Raw genomic sequence first — 14,208 nt, forward strand, 5'->3', positions numbered from 1 at the left:
TACCTTAGTAGATGTAAATAAGACTTGCAATGTTTATTCTTTTTGACATACTTAATTAAATAATTCTTGTACCTTAGTCAGATGCTTTAGATAATTATTTTTTTCATTTAAATAAAACTAAGTTATGAGTCTGAATATTGTTTATAGTGGCAAACATTGAGCCAAGATTACTTTGTACTACATGCTGTTGACAAACTACGTCCATGGGTGGCTTTATAACATTTTAGAGAGGAGTTGCAGAATTGTACTGTATGTTGACTTCATTGGTTTGAGCTGGTTTTAATTCATATTATTTTCTTCTAAATAAAAATAAATACTGTGAGCTATATTTTGATTTATAATAAAAAGAAGCAATAGAGGTCCTCAAAAGGCAGGACACCATATCCCAGGCATGCATAAAGTGACTACTACTACTGTTGTCATTAACAATAGTAATAATAATAGTAATTGTAACAAATATCAGCATTCCGCAAACAATTTGCCATAATAGGTGCAGGCTCCAGTACACTAATCCATTTAGCTCAGTATTCCCACTAAACAATATATGCCTACAAAACAAAAGACTTCCACACATCTACAGCAGACCAGTTGAAATGGAATGCAAGATGAATACAATTATAGTTAAAAGAAATGCCATACTTTGGTGACCCTCCTTTTTTCCCTATCTCTTAAAGACAAAGATTGCAGATCAATAAGCTCAAGTCATGGAATTCAAGGCACTTGTTTGTATTCATATAAAATGACAAATGTTTTAGGAAAGTTGTGTCATGGGAGTCGGTGGGACAAGGAACTTAAGGAAGAACTGAATATATTTTCAACGGATTTGCTAAAAGGGGGTATGGATGTCACACAAAGGTACTGTACATACTGGTGCACTGCTCCTCCTTGTGGATAGGGGGAGGGCTGTCTTACTGAGACAACATGTAGTCTAGGAAGTAAGTGAGCCCAGTGTCCATCACATCAGAGACACTGGGCTCACTACTAAAATCTAAAAGATCTAAAACCACATACTGTATTACTCACCTAAAGACCCCCAGGAAAGTGTTCTAAATCTTCTAAACGTCATTAACATTTATTTATTTTTAGCAAAATGGGGGAAGTGTCCCTTTAAGTCATCCTCAAAGTTTCTAGACCACACACATACACACACACACACACACACACACACACACACACACACACACACACACACACACACACACACACACACTTGTCCTTATGTTTTCTTTTTTTGATAAAATAGTCATATTGGAAATCCATCTATGGAGTCATGATCAAAGGCAAACAGAAACATGTAAGACACAAGTGCACAAAATGGGATGGTGTGTGGATCTGTGAGATTATTCCCAAGTTTTGACATACATACAATCTATAATCTATTTTACATCGAACACTTGTGTTATTTCAATTCTGAATAAACTGTGACATTTCTTGGATTTTAAGTATTTTCCAGGTTTCAATGAATTCACTCTCATCTCTTCACTCTTTGAAGTCTAATTATTAACCACAGATTAAATTGGCATGTATAAAACTATAGCCTAGAATAAATAAAACCAAAGATGTGCTCTTCCTCCATAAGAAATACATGGGAGTTGCTTCTACAATGTGGAAACCCAAAGACCCAAAGAACAGCTGAACTATGAAACCCATATATTTGTCAAAGTCAAATGGCTCAATAGCTGCTAAAAGTGGCTACGTAGAGTAGTCTGCAGCATGTGTTACTGTTAATTGTCAATTGTGCACAAAGTGATTGTCAATTGTGCACAAAGTGATGGAGAGTAAAGATTTTGAAATGTAATTTCAGACAAACTTTGGCCTCATTAAATATACTGTAAATGACAGACAGAACAAGAGCTTGGGAAATCTTTGGTATGTACTACTGTACGTGCCAACAAATACTATGTGGAAAACGATCATTCTTCAGCATAATTCTGGTGCAAAATAAGCGCAAATTCCTTACAGATGAATGCTCTTTAAACCTTAGTCTCTCATGTGCAGTCATGTTCCCTCTCTGAAAAACTAGTTTAAATTAGTAAATTCATCACGCTTCTCAATTGATTCAATGAAGTCCTTCACCACTGAACATTGCTGTTCAAGCACCACTGATTTGCCATGCACATATTATAATCTCTGTTATGTGATGTCTTGGCTGTCATATATGCCAGCAGCACCCCAATTATTGTAGTACATCTAAATAAATTATTAAATATTTTTTTAATGTTTTCACATTTTAAACATATATGGCATTTCTGCAACCACAAATACTGCATAATATGAATTTAATTCATAAACTTGAATAGAAAGCTGCATTGTGCAATATGTTGCTCGTAATGATGGCTCAGCTCGCTCGGGTACGGTACACCATACGAGCCTCAAGGCCTTGCAGTTTGCGCAAGCCAAAAACAGCATGCTTGGAAAAACAATTTAGCAATATATAAAAAAAAGTATTGTTTAAGACGATTTAACTTTCCTAAAATACTATAATCTTCTTAAAATACTTTACTTTTAACACCTTTGCCTCTCCATAACTCCTTTATGTGTGTTTCTGTGTTGGTTTTAAGTCAAACCATTAGCACTGTATTCCTCAGTACTACAGGAGGCCCTCACTTGTATGTGCTCTTGGACACCACACACAGGCAGCTTTTTTAGTAGGATGAATGAGAGACCATGGTACTGCTCATTTGAAATCCCCCGTGACTGCTCCATTTGGACCCCCTTCCCCTGTTTCTGACCCTTCCTTGGTCACACATCACCTCAAGGCACAGCCGTGGGCATATCTGCCATGGAGAACCTCAAGCATCCTCATGGAAACAAAATGTGATTGGTGCCCATTTTGATCTGTCCATCTTTGCAACAAAGACGAGACGTCCTCGACTCCAGACACCACATTTCACATCCACATTTTCTAGACAGCTAGACCAGTTCAGGGACTGGCAAATCTAGTCCACCCCATACGGTTACAGCAGTTCAGGACCACCTCAGTTCAACTGTTTTGAGTTCCAGAAGAGGCACACATGGATATGGTGTCATGGCCAGCCATGACTGTTCTATGCTCTGGAATCCTCAGGTCTGATCACAGTCAATGTGCAGTGAGAGCATCTTACAGTATACCCTTTGACTGCCTATTATCATACATGCTGCCATTTGAGGAGGTTACTGAGCAGTTAAAGGTCGGACTGTTGCTGTTTCAGGTGCCACATTGGTAGTGTCAGGTCGGGCTTTCGCAGTCTCTGGGCGGGCTTTGGGTTCTTTCTTGGACGGGATTTCGGGCTCCCAGAGGAGGAACTCATGTAGAAGTGTGTTGACCGTCTCTGGACATTCCATCATAATCATGTGGCTGCCATCATCTAGTACCTTTAGGAAAGCCAAGAGAAGAATCTGACAGAAAACAAACAAATATTAGTTTGAATTTACAACACAGTTGTATACAGGGTAATAATTTCTATTTACAATTGCCAATCTTTTTCATTCACTTTATCAATCGCTACATGTATCTCTGTTAAAAGTAAGATTGTCAAACTGCAATACCTTTGTTAACTTTGCCCTAAATAATCATCTGTCAGGAGACAGACAAGGAGATGGACACAGTTATACAGGAGAGGAATGAGGAGGCAGGTATAGAACAGGAATTTGCTTTCATAGCAACAGTGCTTCCCTGTCAAACATGGACAAGGTAATCAATCCATGGATGCCTCTGTGCTGCGATTATTGTCTCCACCAGGCCGAAGGCATGGGGAGAGAGTATGTTTTGCACTGCGTCCGTCCGTCCGTGTGTCCGTGTGTCCGTCCGTCCGTCCGTTAGCAGCTAATCTCGGCCACCGTTAACCCGGTCCATGCCACATTTTGCACACACACTCCCTGGATGCCAACGATGAACCTCTGCCCCAAACTTTCCACAACGGCCTGTTATAGCGCCACCAGGAGGCCGCTTTGTGCAAAACAAGTTTTTGCACAGTACACCTACACATTTTGTCCAAACATCACGCAAATTGGTACACAGTCTCTCTAGAGCCATTCAACGAAACCGGTCTTTCAGACTCCATCCTGATTGGCTAAGATTGGCTTCCAAAGTTCACAGGAGTGCTCAGTTTCAAACAGAATGCTGCAAATCATGAACACATCGCGTGATTTCCGTGAAATTGTGCACCCACATTCCCACTAGGCCAAGGACGAAATGCCACATGAACAATTTCAACTCAGCCTCAAGGTGGCGCTATAACTGCCCCAAAAGTGTTTTTACCTCTAACTGCACGGATCTGTGGATAACCTGGTGGAGACCTGTGCCCAGAAGGGCACTTTTTCTAGTTAGAAATGAATTAGCATTGGTTATATGGTGTCCTGTCCATAGCAAAAAGCATGGTCAGCATGATCACTTTGTATCTAGCTGATAATGCTGTCCTCACCTCAGCCATGCGCTGGTCCTCTTCCACAGGGACAAACTTGTCGTACATGCCATGGACCAGCAGAACGGGGACTGTAAGCTCAGCATGGTACAGCTCATCCCCCTCAGGCCAGTACTGACCACTCATCATGGCACGCAGCACAAACGGTGACACGTTGAAGGCGTTGTTCTCTTTCAGCAGCTGCTTCTCTCTGGCACCCTGGCGGGCAAAACCAGCCCTATCGAAGGTCCACAAGAGTCCACAAGATGCACATTAGGGCCGGTAAATTCATATTCCAATATCAAAGATTCGTCGAATATGGGGGAAAAACATATTTGAATATAAAAAAATATATTTGATAATTTTTTAAAGATATATCTTTATGACTTTTATTGATAGGTTGAAAGACTGACAGGACTGACAGGAAATGGGTGGGGAGACACGTGGCAAAGGCCGTCGGGATCGGGAGTCGAACCCGCGGCACGCCGTCAGGCTGGCTCGGCAGCCTAGGTGCCCAGACGGTTGAGCTAACCGCCTGGGCCATATTTGATCATTTTGATTATTATTATTTATGTTTATTTGACAGGGACAAATACAATACAAAAAACGATGTATCAAGTTATAAAAACAAACAGCGCATGCACTGTCCCTTTCTGCTGGTATCCTGATATTTTCACAAAACACACACACACACACACACACATGTGCACACCACACATACACACGTGCACACCACACATGCACACTTGCACAGCTACATGAAATTATTTGTGCACGTATGAACACATACATTTTTGTACACACAAAGTCAATCACACAGAGTTAGTCATACTTAAGGAAGCTCCAGGCTAGTAGAGGGGAGAGGCAGTGTAGTACACAGGTGGGCAGGTTAAAGATGGAACAGAGACTGGGCTCCAAAGCTGTGGGGCCTCCCCCGTTGATCATAATCATCTTATGGATCTGGTCTGGGTACTCATGGGCCAGGAAAGTACAGAATGACACACTGTAGGAGGAGAATAAAATAAAACGTCACTGGCCTGGGTGTCAGAGAAGTCAGAGGAATCAGGATTTGTTGTACTTTTGTCTACAATGTAATAACTTAGAAACAATGTTGACAGTGGCTGTAATGGAACTTTCCTCAAACAACGTTCTTGTTCTCAACACACTGCATCAAAGTAGTGTCAGTAATTAAACTTAAAGCGATAATCATTTAGTTTAGTCTATGAGCATTGTATATGTTGAAGATGAACATCATAAATTCCAGGAATTTGTCTGTATGACTGTCCTTTACATATCTTGAGAATCTGCTCGATTTCAAACTTTGCGAACACCAGGTATATTATTGATTTCTTAATGAAGTGCAGTGTCGAGGGTGAAGTCGATCGGATGGGCTCCAAAGGGGCACATGTTCTGAATAGGCACTGCACTTTGACATTCAGTAAAACTAGAATGTCAAACACCCCCCTGGGGCCTTGTCCTTTCATCTGTCACTGTCATCAGGTCAAAGGGAGAGAATGTGATTGCCCCACCTCTTTATCCCCCCCCCCCCCCCCTACTATTCCAACATGTACCCAATTATGTTTGAGATATATCATTGCTGATGTCATTGTTGTGTTTTGAATGAATGTATGGGAATGGAAACAAGATCGCAAGGTCTTTCTTCGGCACTATCCTTTTGGACCATTTTGTGCTTGACTACTATACGGTACTGTTTGCATTTTATTGTGTAATAAAATTATCAATCAATCAATCCTTAGTTCTGTCTTTGTGAGCCACTGTGCATGTGGATAGTGTCATCTGATTTACCCATAAGAGTGTCCAATGAGAATATTCCTCTTGCGTGCATATCTCTTGAAAACGAGTCGTATATCCTCAGCAAGGGCATAGAATGTATATGCTGCAACTATATGTGGTGCTGAGCTGGCACCATGTCCAGCCAGGTCCGGGGCAATGACCTCATAGCCCAGCCGAGAGAAGAAGTCCAGTTGGTTGCCCCAGATGTCCAGAGAGCCCCCCACGCCGTGGATGAAGAATAACACCAAGTCTGCGTGCGTCCCTTTACAGGACATTATCTTCCTCTCGCAGTCGATCACCACCGTGCGCTTGGGCTTCCATCTGCGTCTCCTGGGTTGCTGAGGCTGGTCAGGCTGTCCAGGAGCTGGTGTCATTCCTTCTTCTGCGTCAAGCGCCACATCCGTCCCAGTGTCACATTTGGTCTCATTGATGGTGACAGGTGGCGTGGAGCCGATGTTGCCGGACTGCTCTGCCCCTGCGTCTCTCGTGCTGTTGGGCTCTATATCTCCGTTCTGGCAGTTTTCCATCTCTGGCTTTTCTCTGTCTCCCAGGTTTTCTATCAGCATTTGCCCGTTGCGGTAAATTGTGATCTTGCGTTTACAGCTCATGCTGCCTGCCTGTGCACTGGGCTCCTCGACCACAGGGCGGTCAGGGATGATGTGTCGGATACGCAGAATCCGGCCTGGTTTGAGTTCCACAAACTCATAGCCATCTGCTGGTTCTGAGGTCTCTATGGGAACCACAATGTTTGCTGCTTTTCTAGTCAGGCAGCAGAAAAGATAATCCATGAAGCTGGTCAGCATGGCTGCTGCTCTGTTGGAATACACACCATGCATGCACGCACGCACGCACGCACGCACGCACGCACGCACGCACGCACGCACACGCACACACACACACACACACACACACACACACACACACACACACACACACACACACACACACACACACACACACACACACAAATAATCAAACATTTATTCCATAATCATAACTGCACAATGACAAAGAAAGGTGCATGCAGAAACATCCCTTTAAGAATACAGAGGGTACAAAGGGTACAAGAGCCAACTAAACAGACCAAGTAGTCTATCCGAGTTAAGTGTGTACTCTGCACTACATGGAAGGATAATGGACCGGTACTGGTTTTTTTCAGAAAACAATGACTGATAATGTTGAGTTCATGTACTTTTCTTCAAATAAATAGCTTGTAAATGACACACAGGTTTTTAAAATAGTGAAGGCCTGTTTAACCCTTTAGTAATTTGTAGTAGTTGTTGTACAACATGTTACTTAGCCACTTGAATCATAGCGTCCCTATTTTGGAATCAAACAATCGAAGCAATCGAAGCAGGAACCTTTCATTTCCCAAGCAGGCACTTGTTCTGTACGTGTTCACTGTATTCTGTGTTCTTGAGGCCCGCAAAATCCATTAATTACAGTATGTTAACCTTAACCACAGCTACTTTCTGTCTGGCTGAGTGGTGACTTCGTTTACCAAGTCAAGGAGGCTATTAATAGAATGGGCCAGTATATCCTTCTCTTAAATCCGGCAAGCATGTGCTCACACTGTGCAAGCCTCTATTCCATGTTCTATTGATCCCCACAGGGACCCAAAGACATGCACCAGGGTGAATCACACATAATGGTTATAGGAAGATTTATGCTGAAGGTCAAGAAATAGAGAATGCTCTCAAACAGAGAGCACACGCACGCGTGCACACACACACACACACACACACACACACACACACACACACACACACACACACACACACACACACACACACACACACACACACACACACACACACACACACACACACACACACACACACACACACACACACACACAAACACAGTCTTGCTGAACAAAATCTACCTGCACGATTCTTCATGCACCCAAAAACATGCCTATTAAATGTGATTGTTGCCGTAGTAAATTATATCAATATTACAAGGATATTATAACTCTGTTCTTATTTTTGTACCACTGTCCTCTTTGCTATTGTCCTATTGTTTTAACTGCATGCCTGTTTTAATGCTGTTTTTGTTTTGATTATGTTTTTGTTATTTTTTCTGCTCTGTAAAGCACTTTGAGCTGCATTTATGTATGAAAGGTGCTATATAAATAAAGTGTATTATTATTAGTAGTATTATTAATATTAATATTGAGACAATATTGTATTAGCATAAGCGAGGATAACAGCCTCACCCTCAATACTTATTTCCAAACATACATAGCTTTTTGAAGAAATTCTTCCTCCTTATATAACAGTAAGACCCGATGATCATGTTTTAGGGTGGAAGAAAATCATGGCACTCCATCTTTAACTAGATAAAGTGCCAATCGGCACAGGTCTCCACCAGGATTCTTCCTCAGCCTAGTGGGAATATGCGTGCACAGTTTCATCGCAATCGGACGCTGCGTTGAGGAGTTGTGGCCATTTGCTACTCCTGAAAACTGTAGGAGCCAATCGTGGCCAATCAGGATGGAATATGAGAAATCAAACAAAGCTGTCTTGATCACATGACTATGGAGATCATGTGTAGCGATTTGCGTGAAATGTGGATAAAATCTGAAGGAGTAATAATAGAAAATGTGTTTTACATATGTGGGCCTCCTGGTGGCGCTATAAAGAGCAGATGTGAAAAATTCCAGACAAAGGTTTTTCCTTGGCCTCTAGGGAGTTGGCATGCAAAGTTATCCACAGATCCGTGCAGTTAGAGGTAAAAACACTTTTCGGCCAGTTATAGCGCCACCTTGAGGCTGAGTTGAAATTGTTCATGTGGCATTTCGTCCTGGGCCTAGTGGGAATGTGGGTGCACAATTTCACGGAAATCACGCGATGTGTTCATGATTTGCAGCATTTTGTTTGAAACTGAGCACTCCTGTGAACTTTGGAAGCCAATCTTAGCCAATCAGGATGGAGTCTGAAAGACCGGTTTCGTTGAATGGCTCTAGAGAGACTGTGTACCAATTTGCGTGATGTTTGGACAAAATGTGTAGGTGTACTGTGCAAAAACTTTTTTTGCACAAAGCGGCCTCCTGGTGGCGCTATAACAGGCCGTTCTGGAAAGTTTGGGGCAGAGGTTCATCGTTGGCATCCAGGGAGTGTGTGTGCAAAATTTGGCATCGACCGGGTTAACGGTGGCCGAGATTAGCTCCTCACGGACGGACGGACGGACACACGGACGGACGGACACAGGGACGGACGGAGTGCAAAACATACTCTCCCCCTAGGCCTTCGGCCTGGTGGAGACAATAATCAGAAAGACAGAGTAGTCATAACTCATGCCAGGTATAGCTTTTTTAGTTTGTTATCAGCACTGAAAACTGTGGCTATGTGAATGTCTCTGGGTATTATCCTACCTTCCTGCTGCTCCCTCTCTACACAGAGGGATTATACCTCTCTCTCTCTCTCTCTCTGACCTGAGATCTACGTACTGTATCACAAGCTGTCTCTCTTGAAAGAAACAATATCAGTGCATTAGCGTTGTCCTTTTGAATAGAGCTTTTGTGAACTTGGATGGATAAATAAATACTGTCAATTAAATCCATACATACTTAGGCCTACTGTACATACTACATACATAATAATTTCTTATTTTGTTTTAATAACCTGTGATACATACTTAATGCTTACCTATCCAGCTGAAAAACATGGTTTTGAAATCATGGAAGCACTGCTTTTTGCAGGAGATTATAGTTTCCCTGGATGACTATCTGTGCCCTGTGTCTGTACTGTCTCATATCTGTACTCAGTGTACTGTGATTTGCTGGTATTTCTATGTTTTAGCTTTACAGTGTATTTAGCTTTTAACCCCCCCTTCCCCTCTCCCTCTCTCTCTCTCTCTCTCTCTCTCTCTCTCTCTCTCTCTCATTAGCAGGCAACAGTGCAGCACTAATACTATCTCTCTCTCTTTCTGGCACAACAGCGCCCCTACTGGTAGTCAGTCATACTGGTGCTCATACTGGTGCTCATAAACACAAGTGACATACATAGGTGAACCAACACATAGGTGAACCAACACGTAGGTGAACACAGACATTGCTGTTCCTTGGAGTCAAAAAGTGGATTGGATACTTGCACATATTTTGCCCACACAGCAATGTTGTGTGGTGGTGGTGACTGGTGAGTATGTTTTGACTGCAGCAGTATCAGCTGGGCAGTTTGATATTACAGAGGGTAACACATTCACATCTAATGAATACATGAAAGTTACATAGAAAGTTATTTACATATGCAAATCCCATGTTTTCTGGGTCAATTAATCCAATAGAGACCTAAAGGATTTTGCACAAGGACTTGTACTTGCGCCACCTAGGTAAATTCAGGTTTACAATGTTAAAACCATAGACTGTAAAAAATAAAATAAAATGGACAAAGCGTTCGCTGGGTCTGATATGGACGTAAGATGAAGCCAGTCAGACCTTGAATTGTAAATCGCCATCTTTCTAGATCCGTTTGGGCCCAGCTGGCCATTGGCTGGCCCAGACAACGAGGCGGGACTTCCCCCCTTCTTCTTAGTTGGTTTTTATTTTGACTCGAACGGGGGTGGCTCCATAGAGTATATATATCTATAGAGAAGACACCCGAGTTCTCCTCCCATCCACTTGCATTGAGTTGCTCAAAAGCGCATGAGGCGGATTCACTCCTCCTTCCTGGTAGGAACAGAGTGCATTCTGGGACGGATTGCAATGGTGAGTGGCCCCAAACACATGAACGCGCTGCCGTTAAACGCGCACGAGCGTCGTCCGTTGTGAACGTGTACAATGATAGTCAACGGACAGCGCGTTCATGTGTTTGGGGCCAGGCTGCAATACCTTCATTCGGCCACTATGTCTATTTCGCCTCAAGATTTCCTCTGAGTGCCTTCTCTATAAATATAAATACTCTAAGGGTGGCTCCCGATCATAGACTGTAACGGTAGCCACGCCCCTCAGAACATATGTTCATTATTTTAATAAATGGGACCATAATTTTCCAAAAAGAATATTATGACATGAGAAATGAGACTTTAAACTAGTGACTGGAAGCAGAAAGTATTCATGACCATGTTTATTAAGGTAATACAGTCTAGGTGAAGTTGGGCCCAAATACATGGACCTCTATGGGGCTATGGGTTTTTTTGGGCCCAATGACAGCGCCACAACAGGCCATTATATGAAGTTTCAGGATGTCCCGATTTCCTTAGTGGCTTCACAAAATATCTGTCTGACTAGAATGCCCCCCTGGTTAAAACATTAGTAAATATATATTAGCAAAACTATACATTTTTGGAATCTTCAGAGCAGGAGGAATTCAAAGATTCTTGTTTGCATTTGCATGGATACCTGCATGGCCGCCATATTGAATGTTAAATATGTATGCCTAAAATGTGTGGATTTGATTGCCTATATTTCATTAACCTTTGAAGAACCACCGCGCCGACATCATCCTTTTCATGAAAATCCGCTTTAAATGTGTTCTCCTTTGTCATAGTGTTGAAAAATAATAGTAATAAGTGGCGATCAACAACAACAGAGCGGAGGATGCCACCGCCGCCGTTGGAATGCATTGGGCCTCAATTTCCCCGAACCCTTTCCCTGTTTCCACACCATAGCGGAAAATATTTTCCGAAAAACCGGGTTTTTAGACAGCTGGTGGATGGAGAAAATGCTCCACTTCCGCCGACGACTTGCGCGACGGCCAGCCTACAGCTGACGCTCTCCTCTGCGGCAGATGTAAGCTGCCGACAAGCAGTGTGTCACCCGGCAGTGATATGCACTAGCCAATGGAACAGATGCAGCCTGCAGGCCATCTACGGGCGGAGTTTCAATTGGAGTTTTCTTCTTTCACAGACCCAAACGCCCCTGGGAGGAACTTGTGAATGTCGAGGGATACAGGGAGATATCTGGGCACCTCAAAGTAACATTGCCTGTCCAAAATCGTCTGAAGAAATAAAGTAAAGCATTGGTTCTCATGTTTGCTTCAGATCACCCCTGTAATCTTTTCATCCATGGCACCCCTGGCTGAATTACATTGTCATTTACTGTAACCCTGATCCTTGATGACGTTGAAAATAACTTTATACTTTATAAAATAGCGAGTTCTCTTTAGCCTCCACAGCCTTCTCCATGGTAGTCTAGTGGTTAAGGTTTGGCGCTTTCACCGCCGCGGCCCGGGTTCGATGTGTCTATTTGTACGTCTCTAAATGTTTTGATGAATTGAACAATGTGGACCCTGTTGTAAACAAGTGTAATGCTTAATTGGGTTGTCCACTCACAGTTAACAGTCTTTGTATTGAGTTTGTGCTTGAAATGTATTGTAATTCTGCAAACTGTTAATAAATATTTAAATCAATCAATAAAAAATCTCCTTCTCACCACCGGGTGACACACTTCATTTTTATGCTTAAGTTGTCGGCAGCTTACATCTGCCGCGGAGGAGAGCGTCAGATGTAAGCTGGCCGTCGCGCCAGTCGTCGAAAACAACATTATTGTAGCCTCGGCCGGGAAGTGAACCCGGGCCCTCCGTTCCAAAGGCACGTACGTTAACCAGTCGACTAGACAGTCTTGACTCTATAGCCAAGTAGCAAGCCAGCAACATATATCCTACACTAGAATGCACCTTTGTCTGTGTCAACAGCTTGTCACTCACTTGTCACTAGTCTCACGCCCACTTCGAAATAGAGGACTACAGGCCATAAATAGGCTTCCGTGTAGGGGACAAGGACTGTATAAAGAGGACGGGAAGCGAAGACCGTAAGGGCGCCGCCATGGTGCTCCATGGAAGGAAAGAAACATGCGCAATGGGCTATATGCAGCCAACACTTCCGCGTTCAGCTTCCTTGGTCTGCAACTGCGCATGTTTTTTTCCTTCCATGGAGCACCATGTGAGCAACATGGCGGCACCCTTACGGTCTTCGCTTCTTGTCCTCTTTAGACAGTCCTTGGTAGGGGACCGCCCAAAGCCCCGGAAGAAGTCAAAGTGTCGGCAGCCGACAACCGAAAGTGTCGGCTGCAGAAAAGATTTTCCGCTGTGGTGTAGACATACCCTTTGCATGCCAGTTGCCAGGGCACGCACGCACGCACGCACGCACGCACGCGCACGCACGCACGCACACGCACACACACACACACACACACACACACACACACACACACACACACACACACACACACACACACAGCTGTCATTTATTTGCTCTGAGATTCTCCATGAATGTTATATAATTTCAATTTGGCCTCATGGTTGTTTAGGTATAGGGGGATTGCTCTTGCTGTCCAGAAAAGAGCATTAGAAAGAAAGTTAAGGCTACTCTAGAGTCTATCCAATTATAGTTGACATGTCAACAACAATCACCAAGCCAGGCATTCTATACCTACATGGCTAATAGTTGCACAAAATGCATTTCTGAGGGGTTATTAATGATCATTCTAACTGTGCACTTTTGCACATTTTGTTTTGTGATCATATAGTTAGTTTTGAGTTATTTGTGACATTTCTAGTTGTTTATAGGCCTATCTGTCAGTGTTTAGGTGAGGTAAAGCCCTATAGTTCCCGCAGACAACACAAAGCGTGCGCGCTTTAGGCTGAATAGGGGAGTAAAAAAAAGCTGAGTATACAAGAGTGGTCTGGCGCAGGCTACTAGAATGTTTACCCTTTTGTCAATCTGTAGCCTAGTAAATTACATTTCATTTAAGAGTTTCTTAATGTCGATTCTTGTCGAATGACTTAATAGTTCTCCATGTGCAAGAGCCTATACCACATAAACATACCAGGCCTTATTGCCCCGTAAAGTAGCTAATAATATGCCAATGTGACAATCCTTACCTTAATATTTCAAGAATCCCTGTGAGATTACACGAGTGTTTTCTTATAATAAAGCATCGGTCAAGCAGGCGAGCTGTCCTGCTAATCTGTTGCAGACAGTCAATCCAATAATCTAATTGTATCTGGATCCTCAACATGAGGCATCGGGTCGTTCAGCACTTTTAAAGTAGCCCTACAGGGTACAGGTACAGTACAGCAACAGCTTGTAC

At 43.0% G+C, this 14,208-nt stretch overlaps 1 protein-coding gene across 1 annotated transcript; it reads right to left on the reverse strand.

The window, feature by feature from the left end:
• Nucleotides 1-3,058: 3,058 nt before the first annotated feature.
• abhd8b (abhydrolase domain containing 8b) lies at nucleotides 3,059-6,979 on the reverse strand (the record flags this gene model as incomplete). The annotated part of the gene is made up of 4 exons (XM_083767812.1): nucleotides 3,059-3,378; nucleotides 4,404-4,620; nucleotides 5,215-5,385; nucleotides 6,189-6,979. The coding sequence occupies 4 exons, from the start codon at nucleotides 6,977-6,979 to the stop codon at nucleotides 3,154-3,156; spliced, it is 1,404 nt and encodes a 467-aa protein (XP_083623938.1). The 3' UTR covers nucleotides 3,059-3,153.
• Nucleotides 6,980-14,208: the final 7,229 nt, after the last annotated feature.

This window comes from Protomyctophum parallelum (assembly GCF_964188405.1).
Source record: "Protomyctophum parallelum genome assembly, chromosome: 6".
Lineage (NCBI taxonomy): Eukaryota > Metazoa > Chordata > Actinopteri > Myctophiformes > Myctophidae > Protomyctophum > Protomyctophum parallelum.